General features: G+C 43.9%; 1 protein-coding gene across 1 annotated transcript in view; it reads right to left on the reverse strand.

Annotated features, from left to right (window-relative positions):
- Nucleotides 1-3,026: 3,026 nt before the first annotated feature.
- LOC142584690 (chitinase-3-like protein 1) overlaps nt 3,027-15,445 on the reverse strand; it is a 61,772-nt gene continuing 49,353 nt past the window's right edge. The window contains exons 5-8 of the mRNA XM_075694885.1: nt 5,359-5,473; nt 4,695-4,868; nt 4,126-4,242; nt 3,027-3,393 (exon numbers count right to left, since the gene is read on the reverse strand). Of these exons, the coding sequence (XP_075551000.1) occupies nt 3,211-3,393; nt 4,126-4,242; nt 4,695-4,868; nt 5,359-5,473 (589 nt within the window). The 3' untranslated portion in view covers nt 3,027-3,210. The remainder of the gene's footprint in view (nt 3,394-4,125; nt 4,243-4,694; nt 4,869-5,358; nt 5,474-15,445) is intronic.

Below are 15,445 nucleotides of genomic sequence, written 5' to 3' on the forward strand. Positions count from 1 at the left end.
ATGTATGCCAATCATGGAAGTGTGGCGGTAGAGTAAATGCATCGACTATCATTAGAGATTATGAAAACCAGAGACAAACCGGCAGCTTCAAGAAACAGCGGCAGAGGACTGCATTTTTGAGTCCTAGCCCAGAGACGGATGTTCTAGCATTTATGGCCTCAAACCCTCATGCTAGCGTGCGGGACGTGGCTACCAGGCATGAATTTACAAGTGATCAGTTTGGAGAATTTTAAATGACGGCTTTTCACCTGTACCACTTTAACCAGCCCTAATGCTTAGAAAATAGGGACCTGTAGTATCGTCTAGATTTCTCGAATGGGGTCATCACGAAATGCCGATAAGTCACCGGACGTTTTGAGGACCATCATCTGCACAGATGAAGCCAATTTTCGCAGAAACGCCTAGGTAAATTTGCATAATGCACTCTATTCGAGGGATGCAATCGCCACCAGTACCAGTGGTCGCTCAATGCGTAGTTCGGAATTTAGGCCGGTGCTGTAAGCGCTTCCATCTTTGATAACACACTGACTGGACAGCGTTACGTGAACGAAATCCTTGGAGGAGGGGTGGATGAGTTTCTCAGCGAAGTCCCACTGTCACGTCTTCCGCTTCTGTGATATCAGCAAGATGGGGCAACCGCACACAGCAGCAGCAGAACATGAAACTGGCTGGATGCGACTTTTCGTGCGCAATAGATTGGAAGGCACGGGCCTTCAAATTGGCCGGCTAGGTCACCTGATCTCTCGTCATTCGAGTTATTTTTGAGGGGTTATGTGAAAGATCGTGTTTACATGATCGAGACATACGTTATACTTGTTCAAGGCTAGGATAACGGATGTCTGCCGTAGAATTCCGGCTTCGGTCATCAAGGAAGCCACCGAAGAAGTGATAAAACGGACAAAGTACTGCGTAGCTACAAAAAGAGACCTATTCGTAGATAATAAGGGAACACTGAAATCTCATGTTTTCTTTTTTTGTGTGTGTAGGCATCCTGATTGCCGATTCGGCTCATTTAGAAGTGGTGTATCTACTTTATCGAACACATCGGTTTTGCTTTTTTCTCTATACGTTGGTAACTTCCGGGTCTGTTTATTTCGCTTTCATTTTTTGATACGAACCTTTTTTTGCAACACGTGTACACTTTCACGAAAAATTAAACGCTCACTTTAATTTGGCCTTTATGTGAAGCAAGTTTTTGGCGCGAGGTATAGCTGCGCACGCACTCTTTCGATGTTGCGCAAGCAAAGCCGGAATTTTGAAACAATCTATGCCTTTTCCATTGATTTGCGCGTTTCTTGCGTGGTCAGAGCGGCGCTTCGGTCGCGTTATCAAGGGGCTTTTGTTGTCAATGTGATAAATAGGCCTTGAGGGATAGATAAGTCCGACGTAGAGAGGAAGAAATAGCTGTGAAGCCGGGAAACCTGCTGTTAGTGCTACTTCAGTATGACTATAAAGATGATGAGCTGCTTTACGATGCCGGTGGGAGCGCACTCATGTGGTATTTTCAATGCTTCGTGCGGTTTTTTGCCTGTCGCGAAAAAATTGTACGTAACTAGTAGGTTGCTGAAAACGCCGCAGCTAGATGTAATAATAGGCTGCCTACAAATGCCTCATTGACACTTTGAACATTAGAACAGTACTTCTGGAGTTAGATAAAATATTGCAATTGCCGAATTAAAGCTCAGTAGCGAAAGAATTAATGGCGGCTACTTCACTCTGCTGGACACAATATGCACTGGGTTTTCTTCGAGTAACGCAAGAGCTCCTTTATTTAAGTCCTGATGCATCATAGTCAGGGAACACTGCACAATTCACTCAGTAACCGAAATGAGGCCAAGCCGCATGCACTCGAAATCAGAATCAACAGAACGCATGCGCAGCAGCGTCTATACTTGGACTCACACACATGGGCGTTTTATTTACTTTTGCGCTTCAATCCACAAAAGAGCGCTGTATTAAAAAAGTAAAGCAACACTACATTTTTACGTAGAGTTTGAAGACGCATATATCCAAACTGGTGCCATGCTGGAAATTCATTCCAAATAGATACTCTTCTCAAAGACACCTCTACCATGTGTAATTTGCGATAACTGCTGGAGAGTAAATAATTAAGCAGTGAATTATGGTTTTTTATACGTTGAATATATGTTTGAATTTCTCGTGTAAGCAACGCCCCCCTCCCTTTCTAATCCAGATTAAGGATTATCTGTAACAGGCAATTTGGAAAATTGTGCCAGACTTAAAGGATCGCCCTGTATGTAGACATATGTACACCGATGCAAACATTCATGCTGGCCCAAGCTATCCCATCCCTGCCATAACTCTAACAAATGAGCCGCTTCCGAGACATCACACACGTACATTTTTTTCCCCTTTGACACTCCTAATGCTGATGAATTAAATGGTTGTGAAGTCCCAAGAACGCTTGAAGCCGCAAGCGCCAAAATTAGGCAAGTTTTCGCACTAACCATCGTTCGCGTGGTAGCGTAGCGGTAACGGAGCGATCGTTCCCATTAACAGCGTTTGTAGAAAACTACGTTTCAACGTAAGCATCGGGACACAGATCTCACGTTGAGCAGCTGAGTCGTCGTGCTAGGCACTCAGGGTCGGCAAAATTGTCTTCCTTCGCTCTAGCAGACCAAATTGGGCATTAAGAATTTTTTTTAACAAGCACAGTGTCATAAAATTCCTGTGACAGGATGTTCACTGCTCCCATCTTTTTTCTTTTGCAGTTCTCTCTTTTGAGCTTGTTTGTTGGTTCGAAATGATAGCAGGAATTTAAATTTCACCAGCAAGCGGAGAGAATTATGCACTCCCACAATTTAGTTGCGGTGACCTTCAGTCGCTGTTTTACTCAGTAGCATTTGCTTTTCCTACATTAGTAATCACGTTATCTACACTAACTTACTTATCTTCAACAACCGAATAGATCCGGTTTATATTTCACAAATTTGCGCGCAGTAGCAAAAGCTATGCGTTTTTAAAAGATATTGTGCGATGACAGATAGTAAGTAAAAGAAAAAAGAGCCAGTTTCCGGTCGCTTCTTTACTTCCTATTAGTCAACCGCTGTACTTTAGAACACTACCGCAGGGATATCTCAACGGTTGCTTATTACTTGGCAGCGCCGGGAATGAAACAAAAAAGAAAGATGGAGCAGGAAAAGTGCACATCGGTCGGCGTGACCGAGGAGCGTCTCTGTAATGTGGTCCTCAGAAGTCGTGTCCGAAAAGGTCGATGTCTTCATCGACATTCGTTCTCTTGTTAAGCAGGTCTCGGATGGCCTTCAGCCGCGGAAATGCCACTTTGCCCTGGCACATGCCATAGTAGTCCTCGTAGTCCACGTAGTACGCCGCGAAACAGGTCTTGTTCGCCTGGTCCAAGATCAGGTCCACCTGGTTGCAAAAATTAGTACAGCAACTTCCGCTCATGAATGTTGCACTCTCTTCTGATTGTTAGTTTTTGTATAATATACGCATAACAGCAGTCTCGGCATGGGCAAATAAGGGTGCAGGGTGGATGTGTTAGTCCTAGATGGTGTGAATGGCAGATGGTGCGAATGGTTGTGCCGCAAGATGGCTCTGTTCACTCCGCAGATTTACACATCAAGCATCCACTGTCGGTTCTGCCTACTCACACGTTATGATCTTCTCCCTTGATTGATGAGAACTCAACACTACTACGCGGCTTGATATGCGGTTATATTGTTCTCCAGATGCAAAAATGTGTACCATTTAAGAAAAACACACTCGCATGCAGGCCCGAGCTCACTGTATTTGTCGCAATTTTGCGACAGTTTAGCATGCCAAGCAGGCGTAATCGACAACTGTTTTTTGCTTGTGTTTTTACAATATAACTAAGCTTCAGCACTGGTCCGAAGCGCATTGCTGCGTGTATTCACATTCTATGACAATATCGGTGACTGTGACACAAATACACGCCAACAATAACTTGTCATCCTCTTCAGGCGGATTTCGTGAGTGAAATATGAGTATAAGCGAGAAAGATATTCCAGCGCTGTGGATTATATTCCGTTGCTTCATACTAAACGTTGTTTAACCTGTTGTGCATGCACAGCCTAGCAAACAAACTATATGGGATGCAAAGAGCACACCAACGCCGTTCACCTTTCTGGTCACTGTGATATCGGTGTCAAAGGACTGCCAGAATTTAATCTTGTGCCGGAAGGACGACATCGCTGATGAATGCGTCTTTACATTACTCCACCCGTGACCAATGCAAGTCTGAAACATAGAAATAAATATCCCAAAGGTAAATTGCTCGATGGCCGGGCTTGTTGGTGTCACGAATAGCGCAAAACGCGCGAAAACTGCCGCCTAAGGCTCGAGATAACGTCTTCATCGCAAACTAATAGACAATATCTCCCAGTAGTAGCTCACGCGAAAATCGCTTTCAATTTAACGCTTTACCCCTGCCTAATTCTGACTCGTACTTCCCGTATAATGCATGAAATTTTGCTGTATTCAGCGCGTCAATGAAACATTCGAGTAAACGAGTAAATTCAGCAAACACATTGCGGTACACATGCGTCAATTAAGAGGCAAGTCATAGAACAATATCCAAGATACGCGCACGGCAATGAGCCAGGATTTTCCGGCACTTCGTGTAAGGCTTCCAAAGCGCCGCTTTGGAGACTAAAAAACTCCAGCGCTCGTGCGTAGCCTAAAGGCCTTACCTCGGCGTAGTTCATCCAGATTTCCTCGAAGCAAGCATTCCCCGGTTGGAGGTGATCGACTGTGCCGGATACCTTAAACAGCAGCGCCACCATGCTTAGCGACATACAGATGCTCTTCCTGCCCTTGGGTGTGCGAGGTAGAACCAATGCTTTCAGCCAGTTGAGACCTGTGTTCTAGACGAGAAACGGTTTGGTCCACTCAGTAATAGAGCATAATACACCGCTATCATGTGAAGATCGGTGGATGTTTGTGAATGATGTCCTGACTAAACAAAGTAACGAAGAGGAGCTTTGGAAAGGAATCCTCTCTCTTTCTGACCCAGTGAGTCAAAAAGACTTGCCGCTGGACAAGTTGGCTTACTTACTTAATTTTTTTTTAAATGGCATTGAGCAGGCAACACACAGAGAAAGAGATGCTAGGAGACACAATGCGTGTGTCTGGTTTTTTTTTTAATATTGTCTGCTTCACGCCACTGGAAAGAGTGTACAAAAAGTCAACTAGACGCACTGCTGCTACATTGAAACCGGTAGATTGTTTCGACGAATTTCATGACTAAATGTGATGTGATTAGGCCTATTATAGTTAACTCAACGTCGGCGAAGCTTTCCTGACTGTCTGCGGCGGCCGTGCTGCTTTTTCAGAAAAGGTTGCGGAATAACTCACGATTGGAACATTCGGAGTGAAGGAGCCGTAGTTGTTGAAAGCCGTTGGGAAGACTGTCTTGCAGAGTGGTAGTGGCCTCTGGTAGTGCGTCTCGATGATAAAAATGTCAACCTCTCTGCGAAAGAAATAATGTATTCTTAAAACGAGTAGTTCAAGGATCCATGTCACAGCAAGTTATCGCAGAACCGCCAAAGCTTTCAGAAAGAAGTTTATTTCTAGGTGAGCAGTAAAGTAGTAGTTGTTCACGACTGCATTTTTTAGTACCACAGAATAACCATGGCGGTTTCCTTTCGAATGGAGTTTGGTTAAAATTCACATCCATTTTACCAAAAATAAAATTCGCACCCAACAACTTCTACCACTATCTTTGTCACTCATATTGAATCACCTCGTTGATTCGCCATAGACCGTTACTTTCAGTGCTTGGAAAAGTGGTATCAACCTAAAACATAGAATTCAAGTCGAGTTCTAGACACGTTCCTTTTAACATTCAATCTCAATTAACGGACAACGCGTGAAATTTCCCACGTGCCGAAGCGGCATTCTATAACTTAATTCTTTCTTGAGCATTTGGTATGTACTGCTTTTAACAAACCTGGGCTAACGCATAATTTTGAATGGCCAAACCCATTTCTCCTTCACATAATTTGTTGCTTGCCTGATGTCGGCGTAGTGGTCGCAGTAAGTACGCACCAATGCGTTCGAAAGAAGAAGCCGATAACTTTCTGAGAACGAGTTCAAATGAACCGCGGGGTTTGCGAGATGCGCAAAATGAGTGAAATAATACCTTCAAATAACCTGTTTAACACTTTCTGGTCCAGTGATTTCTATTGGAAGATCTTTTGCGGAAAATATTCGACTAGGAAAATAAAATTATTTTCACAAATGTGTGCTCACTTTTCAACTTACTCACTTTGTCCAAATTGTGCCATCTACAGTTATAGCTGTTCCTAAATTATCACAAATGTCTGTGTATCTCATCATGCTCAGCATGGCTATTTTTGTAGCCTTCGTAATGCACGTAACCTACCTTGGGTACCACAACAATTTTCTTCAAGTATTCTGCGTTCATAGCTCAAACCATTATGATTGGGACTTAACACGCCTGAAAACCATATCCTACCTGCAGCGGTGGATTAGCGTCTATGTTGTTACGCGGCTAAGCACGAGATCGAGGAATTAAATCGTGGCCGTGTGGCCGTGGCGGCCTTATTTCTATGGGGGCGAAATACAAAAACGCCTTTTCCGAGCATGGCGCCACCTTAAAGATCCTCAGGTGTTCAAAATTTACCCAGTCCCCCCCCCCCCCCCCCCCCCCTACGCATAGCTCACGATCCTATCGTTGTTTTACCGCATACAACCGCAGAATGTATTTTTGTTGGTAAACCATAATCTGCTTACAACACAATGAGTTTTTCGCAGTTAACGAGAGAAAGTTTAGACTCATCGCAAAACATTCCTGTGAGAACTTTACTATCTGTGTCCCTCCCCTGTTTCTGTTGCTGAGAACCACATAATGCAAATGTTTCGTTGAGAACTTGAACAACAAATCGTAAAAAATTCCCGCGCTTCACTAAATGAGATTCTTTGAAGGTCTCATACCTTAACACACTCTAACACACCTTAAGCTAACCTACCTAACCTACCTACCTAACATACCATAACACACTCTAAGAAGATGGCTTCAACTTAAAAAATTAAAAGGCTTCATTAAAATGACAAGAAACAGCAAGATAATTGGCGTGAAAAAATATTTGATGTTTTCTCGCTTCCTGAAAAATGAGACACTCAGTAGCTTTTATGCACTCAGTTTTGTGAAAATGGTTGAAAGGGGCAAAAATTAGACAAAGGATGAAATACACCTTGCTGTTTATCATTATAAAATAACATTTTGGTTAGCAAACATAGAAGGAGGTTCGGACACACTTCTTTCCCTAAGATATGCAGGAAATGATTCGTGACAGCGTTAACATGCCTGTGGCTGCTATGATTTGAACTAAAAATATATTGGAGACTAAGGAGCCGCAAAATTACTCCTACAAGTGACGCAGAAACTTAAGAAGACGCTCAACGAAAATGGCAAGCCAAACAAGTTTAAAAACTGGAACTGCGCACTGGCGTTGAAGTCACACTCAGCGGCCGATATTTGGAACGATACAGTGCTGGTTGCGTGATAAAAAAAAGGCAAAAAGGAAGCAACTAGTAAGTAAGGACATCACAAGGCTTTGTTCTTACAATTAGGAGTTTTATGAAGATTGCACACACATTTAAGATTCACCTACAAAAGTAAGTCGAAATCGCGTTGCTGCGGTCCCGTCGAGCCAACAGTTTGGCGGTAACACACTTGTAAGCCGGGCAACGAATTAAAAATTTCAGACGGTTGTTACGAGCATGAAACAAGCTTAGCGTCGTTTGCTCTCCTCTTCAGCTATTCAAAGAATTTTTAGAGCGAAGCTGTTACCCACTAATGTCCGCGTGCGCGGCTTTTGCTCACACAAAAATTTGGGCCGTTCCCGGAGACTGTGCCAACAAGCGCGAGCACTTTGCTGCTTCTCCAAAAGGCACCACATGACGTCATTAGGTGACATCACTGCTCGACAAAGACGTCATCGCGTGACGTCAAGGTTGTCGTGATGACGTGATTATAATATGTTATACGGCGATATCATCACGTGACGGTGCCATTATCAATAAAGGGAGCATCAGACATGCACCCGTTCGTAGCGATTGCTACAAATTAAATCCATACGGGTTGCTCAAAAGAAACGCTTCGCAGTTGAAAATTCGTCCTGGTCCCGGACCAGGACTGATTTCGAGGATGTCCAGGACGGGACCTGGATGTCCATGACCAGGACGAATTTTTCTTCGACTGCGAAGCGTTTCTTTCGAGGAACCCGTATGGGTTTCCTTTGTAGCAGTCGCTACGAACGGGTGGATGTCTGATGCCCGCTTTATTAATTACTTCTCTCCACCTTACAGGTTTCCGCAGAACTATTACGTCATGCCATTATCACATAACGTAGCGTTGGATACGATGATGTCATCACGCGACCTTTGGTGCGATAACGTCAGCACGTGATGTTTGTTTGACGTGCATACGTAATCACGTTACGTCATCATGAGCCGATACTGAAGAGATTACAAGGAAGCGGAAATGTGCAATTTCCACTTCTCCGAGAAGCATCAGTGACTTCATCAATTAACATCATTGCTTGATGACGATGTAATCGCGTGTCGTCATGTTTCACTTGATGACATGATCACGTGACGTCAACAGGCGATATTGTGACGTGCGATACCGTTGTCATGTAACGTAACGTTTGACGTGATAATGTGATCAGGCGACCTTTGGCGACATGGAACACGCGGTCTTTGAGGTAATGACGTAATCACATTTCATCATGTCAAACGGGATATCGCCACTTGATCTCATGGGTTTTGGTACCATGGGATGTACACGTCGTATTTTTCGCTTCATGATTCATATCATTATTTCCTATTTAAAAAGAATATCCCCCTGAGCAGCTGTGGCGGTTTACCACAGCTTCGCTGGACATGCACTTTCGGAGGTGCGGGATGGCGCGTAATCTTTTTTAATATAATCTTATGTAACGGATTCACAACAATAATTTTCTACCATTGAAAGCACTGATATAAGGGCGAAATGTGCAATGCGAAAGTTGCAGAGCCTATTCATAAATATCCAAGTAATTTCTTTTCCGGACGATAGCAGCTCTGATATTTTTTGGGGGGGGCTGCAAAGAAAGCACTCGATATTTGAAAAAAAGTAGCCCATGATTACGCGCTTGTGCGCTGCGACATTAGGGCCCTCAAACATGCTAACAACTGAGGGTTGACGCTGCATGTGGGCCGAAGGTATTCATAGGCCGCCAAAAAATGATACGCGATGGCCATACCTGTCATCTGCAATACAACGCCATCCGCTGCCAAAACGGTCTCGCCCTTTGCGCTGTAGCAAAAACACTGGAATAGCTCCAAGAATTTTTATGTTACTTATCGCAAATATCATCTCTTCAATCAACAAGATATCTCGGCTAAAGTGGAAGCCAACACAATTGTATTCGATCCATCTCACTTGCTCAAAGCCTAATCGTGTCTGCGGTCTGGGTGCAGCATCAATAATTCGTTCATGGGATGTGTGAGGACGCTGATGGCGCTGCACATATGCGCATATGAATATGTTACTTTTTAAAATGTCGCGCGCTTTATTTACAGCCCGAAATAATTAAAACCACAGCAGCTGTTGACACGAAATATGTTTATTTGGACATGTGAAAGCGACGCTTTCTTTACCTGTCTTGCCGATTTTGCGGGCGCTACTGCTGCTGTGGTCTGCATCTCGCGCGCCACTGCATTTCTTGCCACACCAGCAGATCGCACTCGCCACCTGGTATTCCGGGAATGTACCGCGAAAAAAGACTCGGTGCCCTTCCCCTCTGTGAAGAGGGATGACCAGCGAAGCTGTGTACGTGGGCCCCTTAATGGCGAACTGCACCTCGGCCGCGGGTCGCCCGGCATTGCCCTATCTCAGGGATAGACCCACATAAGGGGAGTGCTTAACGCCTTTTTCACCTCCGCCGTGCGTCGGCAGTGCATTGCACTATCTCCGAGATCGGCCCACGTATGGGGAGTGCTTAACGCCTGCTCCACCTCCGCCGCGGGTCGATGTACTATCTCCGGAATCGGCTCACGTATGGGGAGTCTTTGCTTCCAACAATGACATGAATATTTTCTTGGACGGTAGAGGTATACAGCTTCGCTGTCAAACTGAATGCTTCAAATACTGGCGCAAGCAAAGACAAAACGTGAAAGTGAATCTTGGTTGCCAGAAATACGTCAGAAAAAGAAGGGCGCACCAAGAATATCTTAGAACCGCATAAAGTTATTAGGCAGGAAGTCGACAATAGAAGAACATATCCTAGGCGAAGACGGAAAGAAAACTTGAAGGGGACGCCGCATTAAAGTACACCCGAAAAACAACACTTGCACATTTCCAAGGCAATGACGGGCCGTAGTTGAGGAAAAAAGGAGCATCAAATTGCCACATGAAAATGGAGATGGTGATCACAAATTTCAACTGGAGGAAAGCCGAAGAGAAAATTCCGAAGCGCACAGCCACCGGGATAGACGAGGTTCACGTTAGGCTGATTAATGAACCTAGACCAAAAAGTGAAGCAGCTTCGTTAAAAACGGTAGAAGGAAGTGTCATAGATGACAAAGTAGAATGCATTTAATTTATAAAGGTAACGTGGAAAAGGATAGAATTTACTCATATGGACCGTAGATAGGTAATATACAGGTTAGCCTTACAGGCAAGTGAACTAAAGCTGCAAGCGCTGGCAGAGAATAGTGGTGGTTAGAGTGAATGTCAGAATGGCTTCAGAATGTCAGAATACGTAGGCGTTTGGATGATGACCTATTTGTCCTTACTTAGTGTATTGAAATATCGAGAGCAGAAAGACGACCATTATAAGTGGCCTATTCGACATTGCAGGAGCGTATGACAACGTAGACCGCAACATTTTGTGGGTATTCTGGAAAGGGAAGGCTTAGGCGACAACTGTCTGCACCTTTTGGGGGAGATTTACCTTGAACATACCGTTTGCGTTGAATGGGAAGGGATGACGAGTGAGGAGGAAATTTATATCAACAAGAGACTGAGGCAGGGGTGCCGTTTATCCCCACTGCTGTTTATGATGTACATGATGAGGATGTAAAAGGCGCTAGAAAGAAGTAATATTGGGTTTAACCTCTCGTACATACAGGCGGATACAGTAGTAGAGAAGCAGCTTCCGGTTTGTTTTATGCGGACGGCATTGTGTTGCTAGCAACGAGGAAAGTGATATGTAACGTCTGGCTAATACCTGTGGACAGGAAGGCAATACGTTAGGTCTAAAATGTAGCATTAAAATATCAGGTGCTCTGGTATTCAATGAAAACAGTGAACAGACGGTGATAATACAGGGCAACGAAAAACCTAGTTATTTGGATAAAGTAATTCAATTGATATATGGATATACAGTAAAAAACAATATCAGTAAAGAAGAAGAGAAATGCTGCCTTATTGAAACACAGAGCGCCATGGGGATACATAGGTACGAGGTGCTCCGGGGTTATGTGGAAAGGTGTAATGGTTCTAGGACCTACATTTGGAAGTGCCGTTTTTGCTCGAAATCAGGGGTGCAATCAGAACTCGATGGTACCCAAAGCTCAGTGGACGACTGGTATTGGCGCCCTCATGGGAAGACTACAAATGAAGTTCTGCAGGGTGATATGCGCTGGACCAGTTTTGAAATGAGGGACGCTGACAGTAAAATTAATTATAAAGAACGAGTGAGGAACATGAAACAAAGTAAATGGGCTGGGAGAGTGTTCAGATATTTGTACAGGAATAACATTGATTCACAGTGGAGGAAAAGAAGTAGGAAGCTTTCCAGCAATTATGCGGCCTGTAGGGTGGGCAACACAGCAACAAATAACGTAAAGCGGGAAGTCAAAGAGGCTGAAATAATCTGATGGGTTGCGGCTGTGGAAAAGAAACCTGCCATGAGTAATTACTTACGAGGAAAAGGCGAAATCAGGAAACAAATAATTTATGATAACTCAAAGGGAAGCTCATTACTTTTCGAAGCGAGATCACCATGCCTTAGAACAAGCACTTATAAAGCGAGATATAAGAAGGAACAAGAAGCATGTGCTTGCTACGCTAAATCTAGTAAAACAATGCAGCATGTCTTATTATTTAGAATGGGAAGATATCTGCCCAATGCTCAATTTAGGAATCACGGGCCTTCTTGAAGTTCTTGGGTGCGGCGAGAGTAGGAGAAAGTAAGCATGTTCGTAATAATAAGTTTAATAAGAGGTGATTGGAAGATGGGTGGAACAAAAGTAGGGAAACGACAGACAACCGGAGGCGTACAAAAATAAAGTTCATAATAAGGGTTCAGAAACTTTGTTTATGGGAATTCATCGTGTTTTTTTTTTCTTCTTTAATATAGGGAAGACATTGGGCAATAAACTAACAAGTGCTTCGTGGCACAACCCACCGGCCCGTTTCGAAGGGGACGCTCATAACATCTGCCCGTCAATGCATGCTTGCGCGCGCAGCTGGGCTCCTTGGAACTCCATCAGATGGCGCTCGCATCCGCGGCAGCGTTTCACAGCTTGTGCGTGCGGCACGTCCGGTGCTGGCTTTCATATGCTACAAAAATGCGGATGTGGATGTTGGGATGTGATGGTGTAAACATTACAATCGCCCATATCCTGCAGAGAACGCTTGGAGCTAGCGTCTCAACAACGTGCTGACCACCTATGCAGAAGGAACACGTAAGCACGCGCCAGCAAAATGGTTCCTAAGTGTGCACTAAGTCTCGAGGCCCAAAAGAAGCGTCGCGAGGAGCTTTTTCGCCACGCAGTGAAACGTAGGGAAGACCGCTGTAGCCATGATGAGCAGTGCCCATGTGAGGCAATCACTATTCTCAACCTTCAAAGGCAATTATGAACAATGACGCATTACAACTCCTGAAGCAAACACGTCTCCCTATGTGTTCTTCGGACTATGCAGACAAATAACAGTGGGGCACGCAAGGTAATCTTTGAAATAATTCACCACTCTCGTATTGGCCTAAATGCTGAAGAAATTACATATTCTCCGCAACATCACCGATAATTCATCATCATCATCAGCAGCCTATTTATGTCCAATGCAGGACGAAGGCCTCTCCCTGTGATCTCCAATTATCCCTGTCCTGCGTCAACCGATTCCAACTAGCACCTGCTAATTTCCTAATATCGTCGCACCACCTAGATTTCTGCCCTCCTCTATTGCTCTTTCCTTCTCTTCGTACCCATTTCGTCACCCTAATGGTCCAACGGTTATCTAGTCCGCGCAATACATGACCTGCCCAGCGCCACTTTTTCCTCTTAATTTCTATTAGAATATCGTCCATACCCGTTTGATGTCTGATCCAAACCGCTGCCTTTCTCTAAAGTTATGTCTAGCATTCCTCGTTCAATCGTTCTTTGAGCGGTCCTTAACTTGTTGCCAAGCTTGTTTGTCAGTCTCGAAGGCTGTGTGCCATATATCAGCACCAGTAAAATGAACTCATTTTATACCTTCCTTTTCAATGATAACGGTAAGCTCCCAGTCACGAGCTCACGATGTCTGCCGTATGCGATCCAACCCATTTTTATTCTTCTGTGAATTTCCTTCTCGAGGTCAGGGTTCCCTGTAATTAGTTGACCTAGGTAAACATACTCCGTCAGAGACTCTAGAGGGTGACTTGAGATTTTGAACCGTATGGGTGTCCTTTGCCCGTTTATCTATCATTATCTTTGTCTTCTGCATATTATTCTTCAGCCCCACTCTTACGCTCTCCTTCTTAAGGACCTCAATCATTTGTTGTAACTCGTCCGCAGTGTTACTGAATAGAACAATGTTATTGGCAAAGCGAAGGCTGCTCAGGTATTCGGCGTCTATCCTTACTCCTAAACCTTCCCTGTTTAATAGCTTGAATAATTCTTCCAAGCACGCAGTGAATAACATTGCACAGGTTGTGTCTCCATGTCTGACCCCTTTCTTCATAGGTATCTTCCTAATTTTCTTGTGTAGAATTAAGTTGGCTGTGGAAGCTGTGTAGATATTTCCCAAGGTATGTACGTAAGTGGTCCGTACTACTTGATTACGAAATGCCTCTATGACTGTTGATTTCTCTAATGAATCAAATGCGTTTTCGTAACCTATAAAAGCCATGTAGAGAAGCTTATTGTACTCTGCGGATTTCTCGACAACCTGATTAATGACATGGATGTGATCCGTTGAAGAGTATCCTTTCCTGAAGGCAGCCTGTTCGCTTGGTTGTCTGAAGTCGAATGTTTCCCTTGTTATATTAGAGGTTATTTTGGTAAATATTTTATATAATACTTCGAGTAAGCTAATGGGCCTATAATCTTTCCGTTCTTTAGCGTCGGCCTTTCTGTGGATTAGTATAATGTTTGCATTCTTCCAGTTTTCTGGGACTCTTACAGTCGATAGATACTTCATATATAGAGCCGCCAGTTTTCCTAGCATTACGAGTATGTCTCCTCCATCTTTTATTAAATCGACTGTTATTCCATTCACTCCTGCCGCGTCCCCCGTTTCATGCTTTACAAGGACCTCCTGACCTCAACTCTAGTTATAGGAGGAGTTTCTGTATACGGTTCATTATTGTTTCGAACAGAGTACTCCTGAGTCCTCTTGGTACTGAACAGGTCAGTATGGAATTCTTCCGCTGCTGTTATATTACCTTCGAGATTGCTGATGATGTTACCCTGCTTATCTCTCAGTGCATACATCTTGGTTTGTCCTATGCCAAGTTTCCTTCTCACTGATTTCAGGCTGCGGCCATCTTGTACGGCCTCTTCAGCCAGTCTCACGTTATAAATTCTAACATCACTTATTTTCGCTTTGTTGATCAGTTTTGAAAGTTGCGCGAATTCTACCTTATTTCTTGAGTTGGACACTTTCATCTTTTGTCGTTTCTTTATTAAGTCCTTTGTTACTTGGGAGAGCTTGCCTACTTGTTGCCTTGGTGCCTTGCCTCCGCCTTCAACTGCTGCCTGTCAAGCCAGCCTCGTTACGGTTTCATTCATCATCGCTGTGTTATCATCATCATGTCTCTCTTCTGAGGCTGCATATTTGTTTGCAAGTACCAGCCTAAATTTTTCTGCTTTTTCCCTTACTACCTCTAAGTTGACCTGTTCTTTCTTGACCAATTTTGCTCTTTCTCTGTTAAAATTAGCCCTTACCAACCTATAATCACTGCACTTTACCCTACCCATAACTTCTGCATCCTGCACAATGCTGGGATCAGCAGAAAGTATGAAATCAATTTCATTTCTTGTTTCACCATTAGGACTTTTCAATGTCCACTTTCTGTTGTTACGTTGCCTGAAAAAAGTGTTCATTATTCGAAGCTTATTTCTTTCTGGGAATTCTACCAGCATCTCTCCTCATGCGTTTCTAGAATCGGCACCGTAGCTGCCAATTGCCTGTTCAGCCGCCTGCTTTTTCCCTACTTTTGCA

This window comes from Dermacentor variabilis, chromosome 6, assembly GCF_050947875.1.
Source record: "Dermacentor variabilis isolate Ectoservices chromosome 6, ASM5094787v1, whole genome shotgun sequence".
Classification (NCBI taxonomy): domain Eukaryota; kingdom Metazoa; phylum Arthropoda; class Arachnida; order Ixodida; family Ixodidae; genus Dermacentor; species Dermacentor variabilis.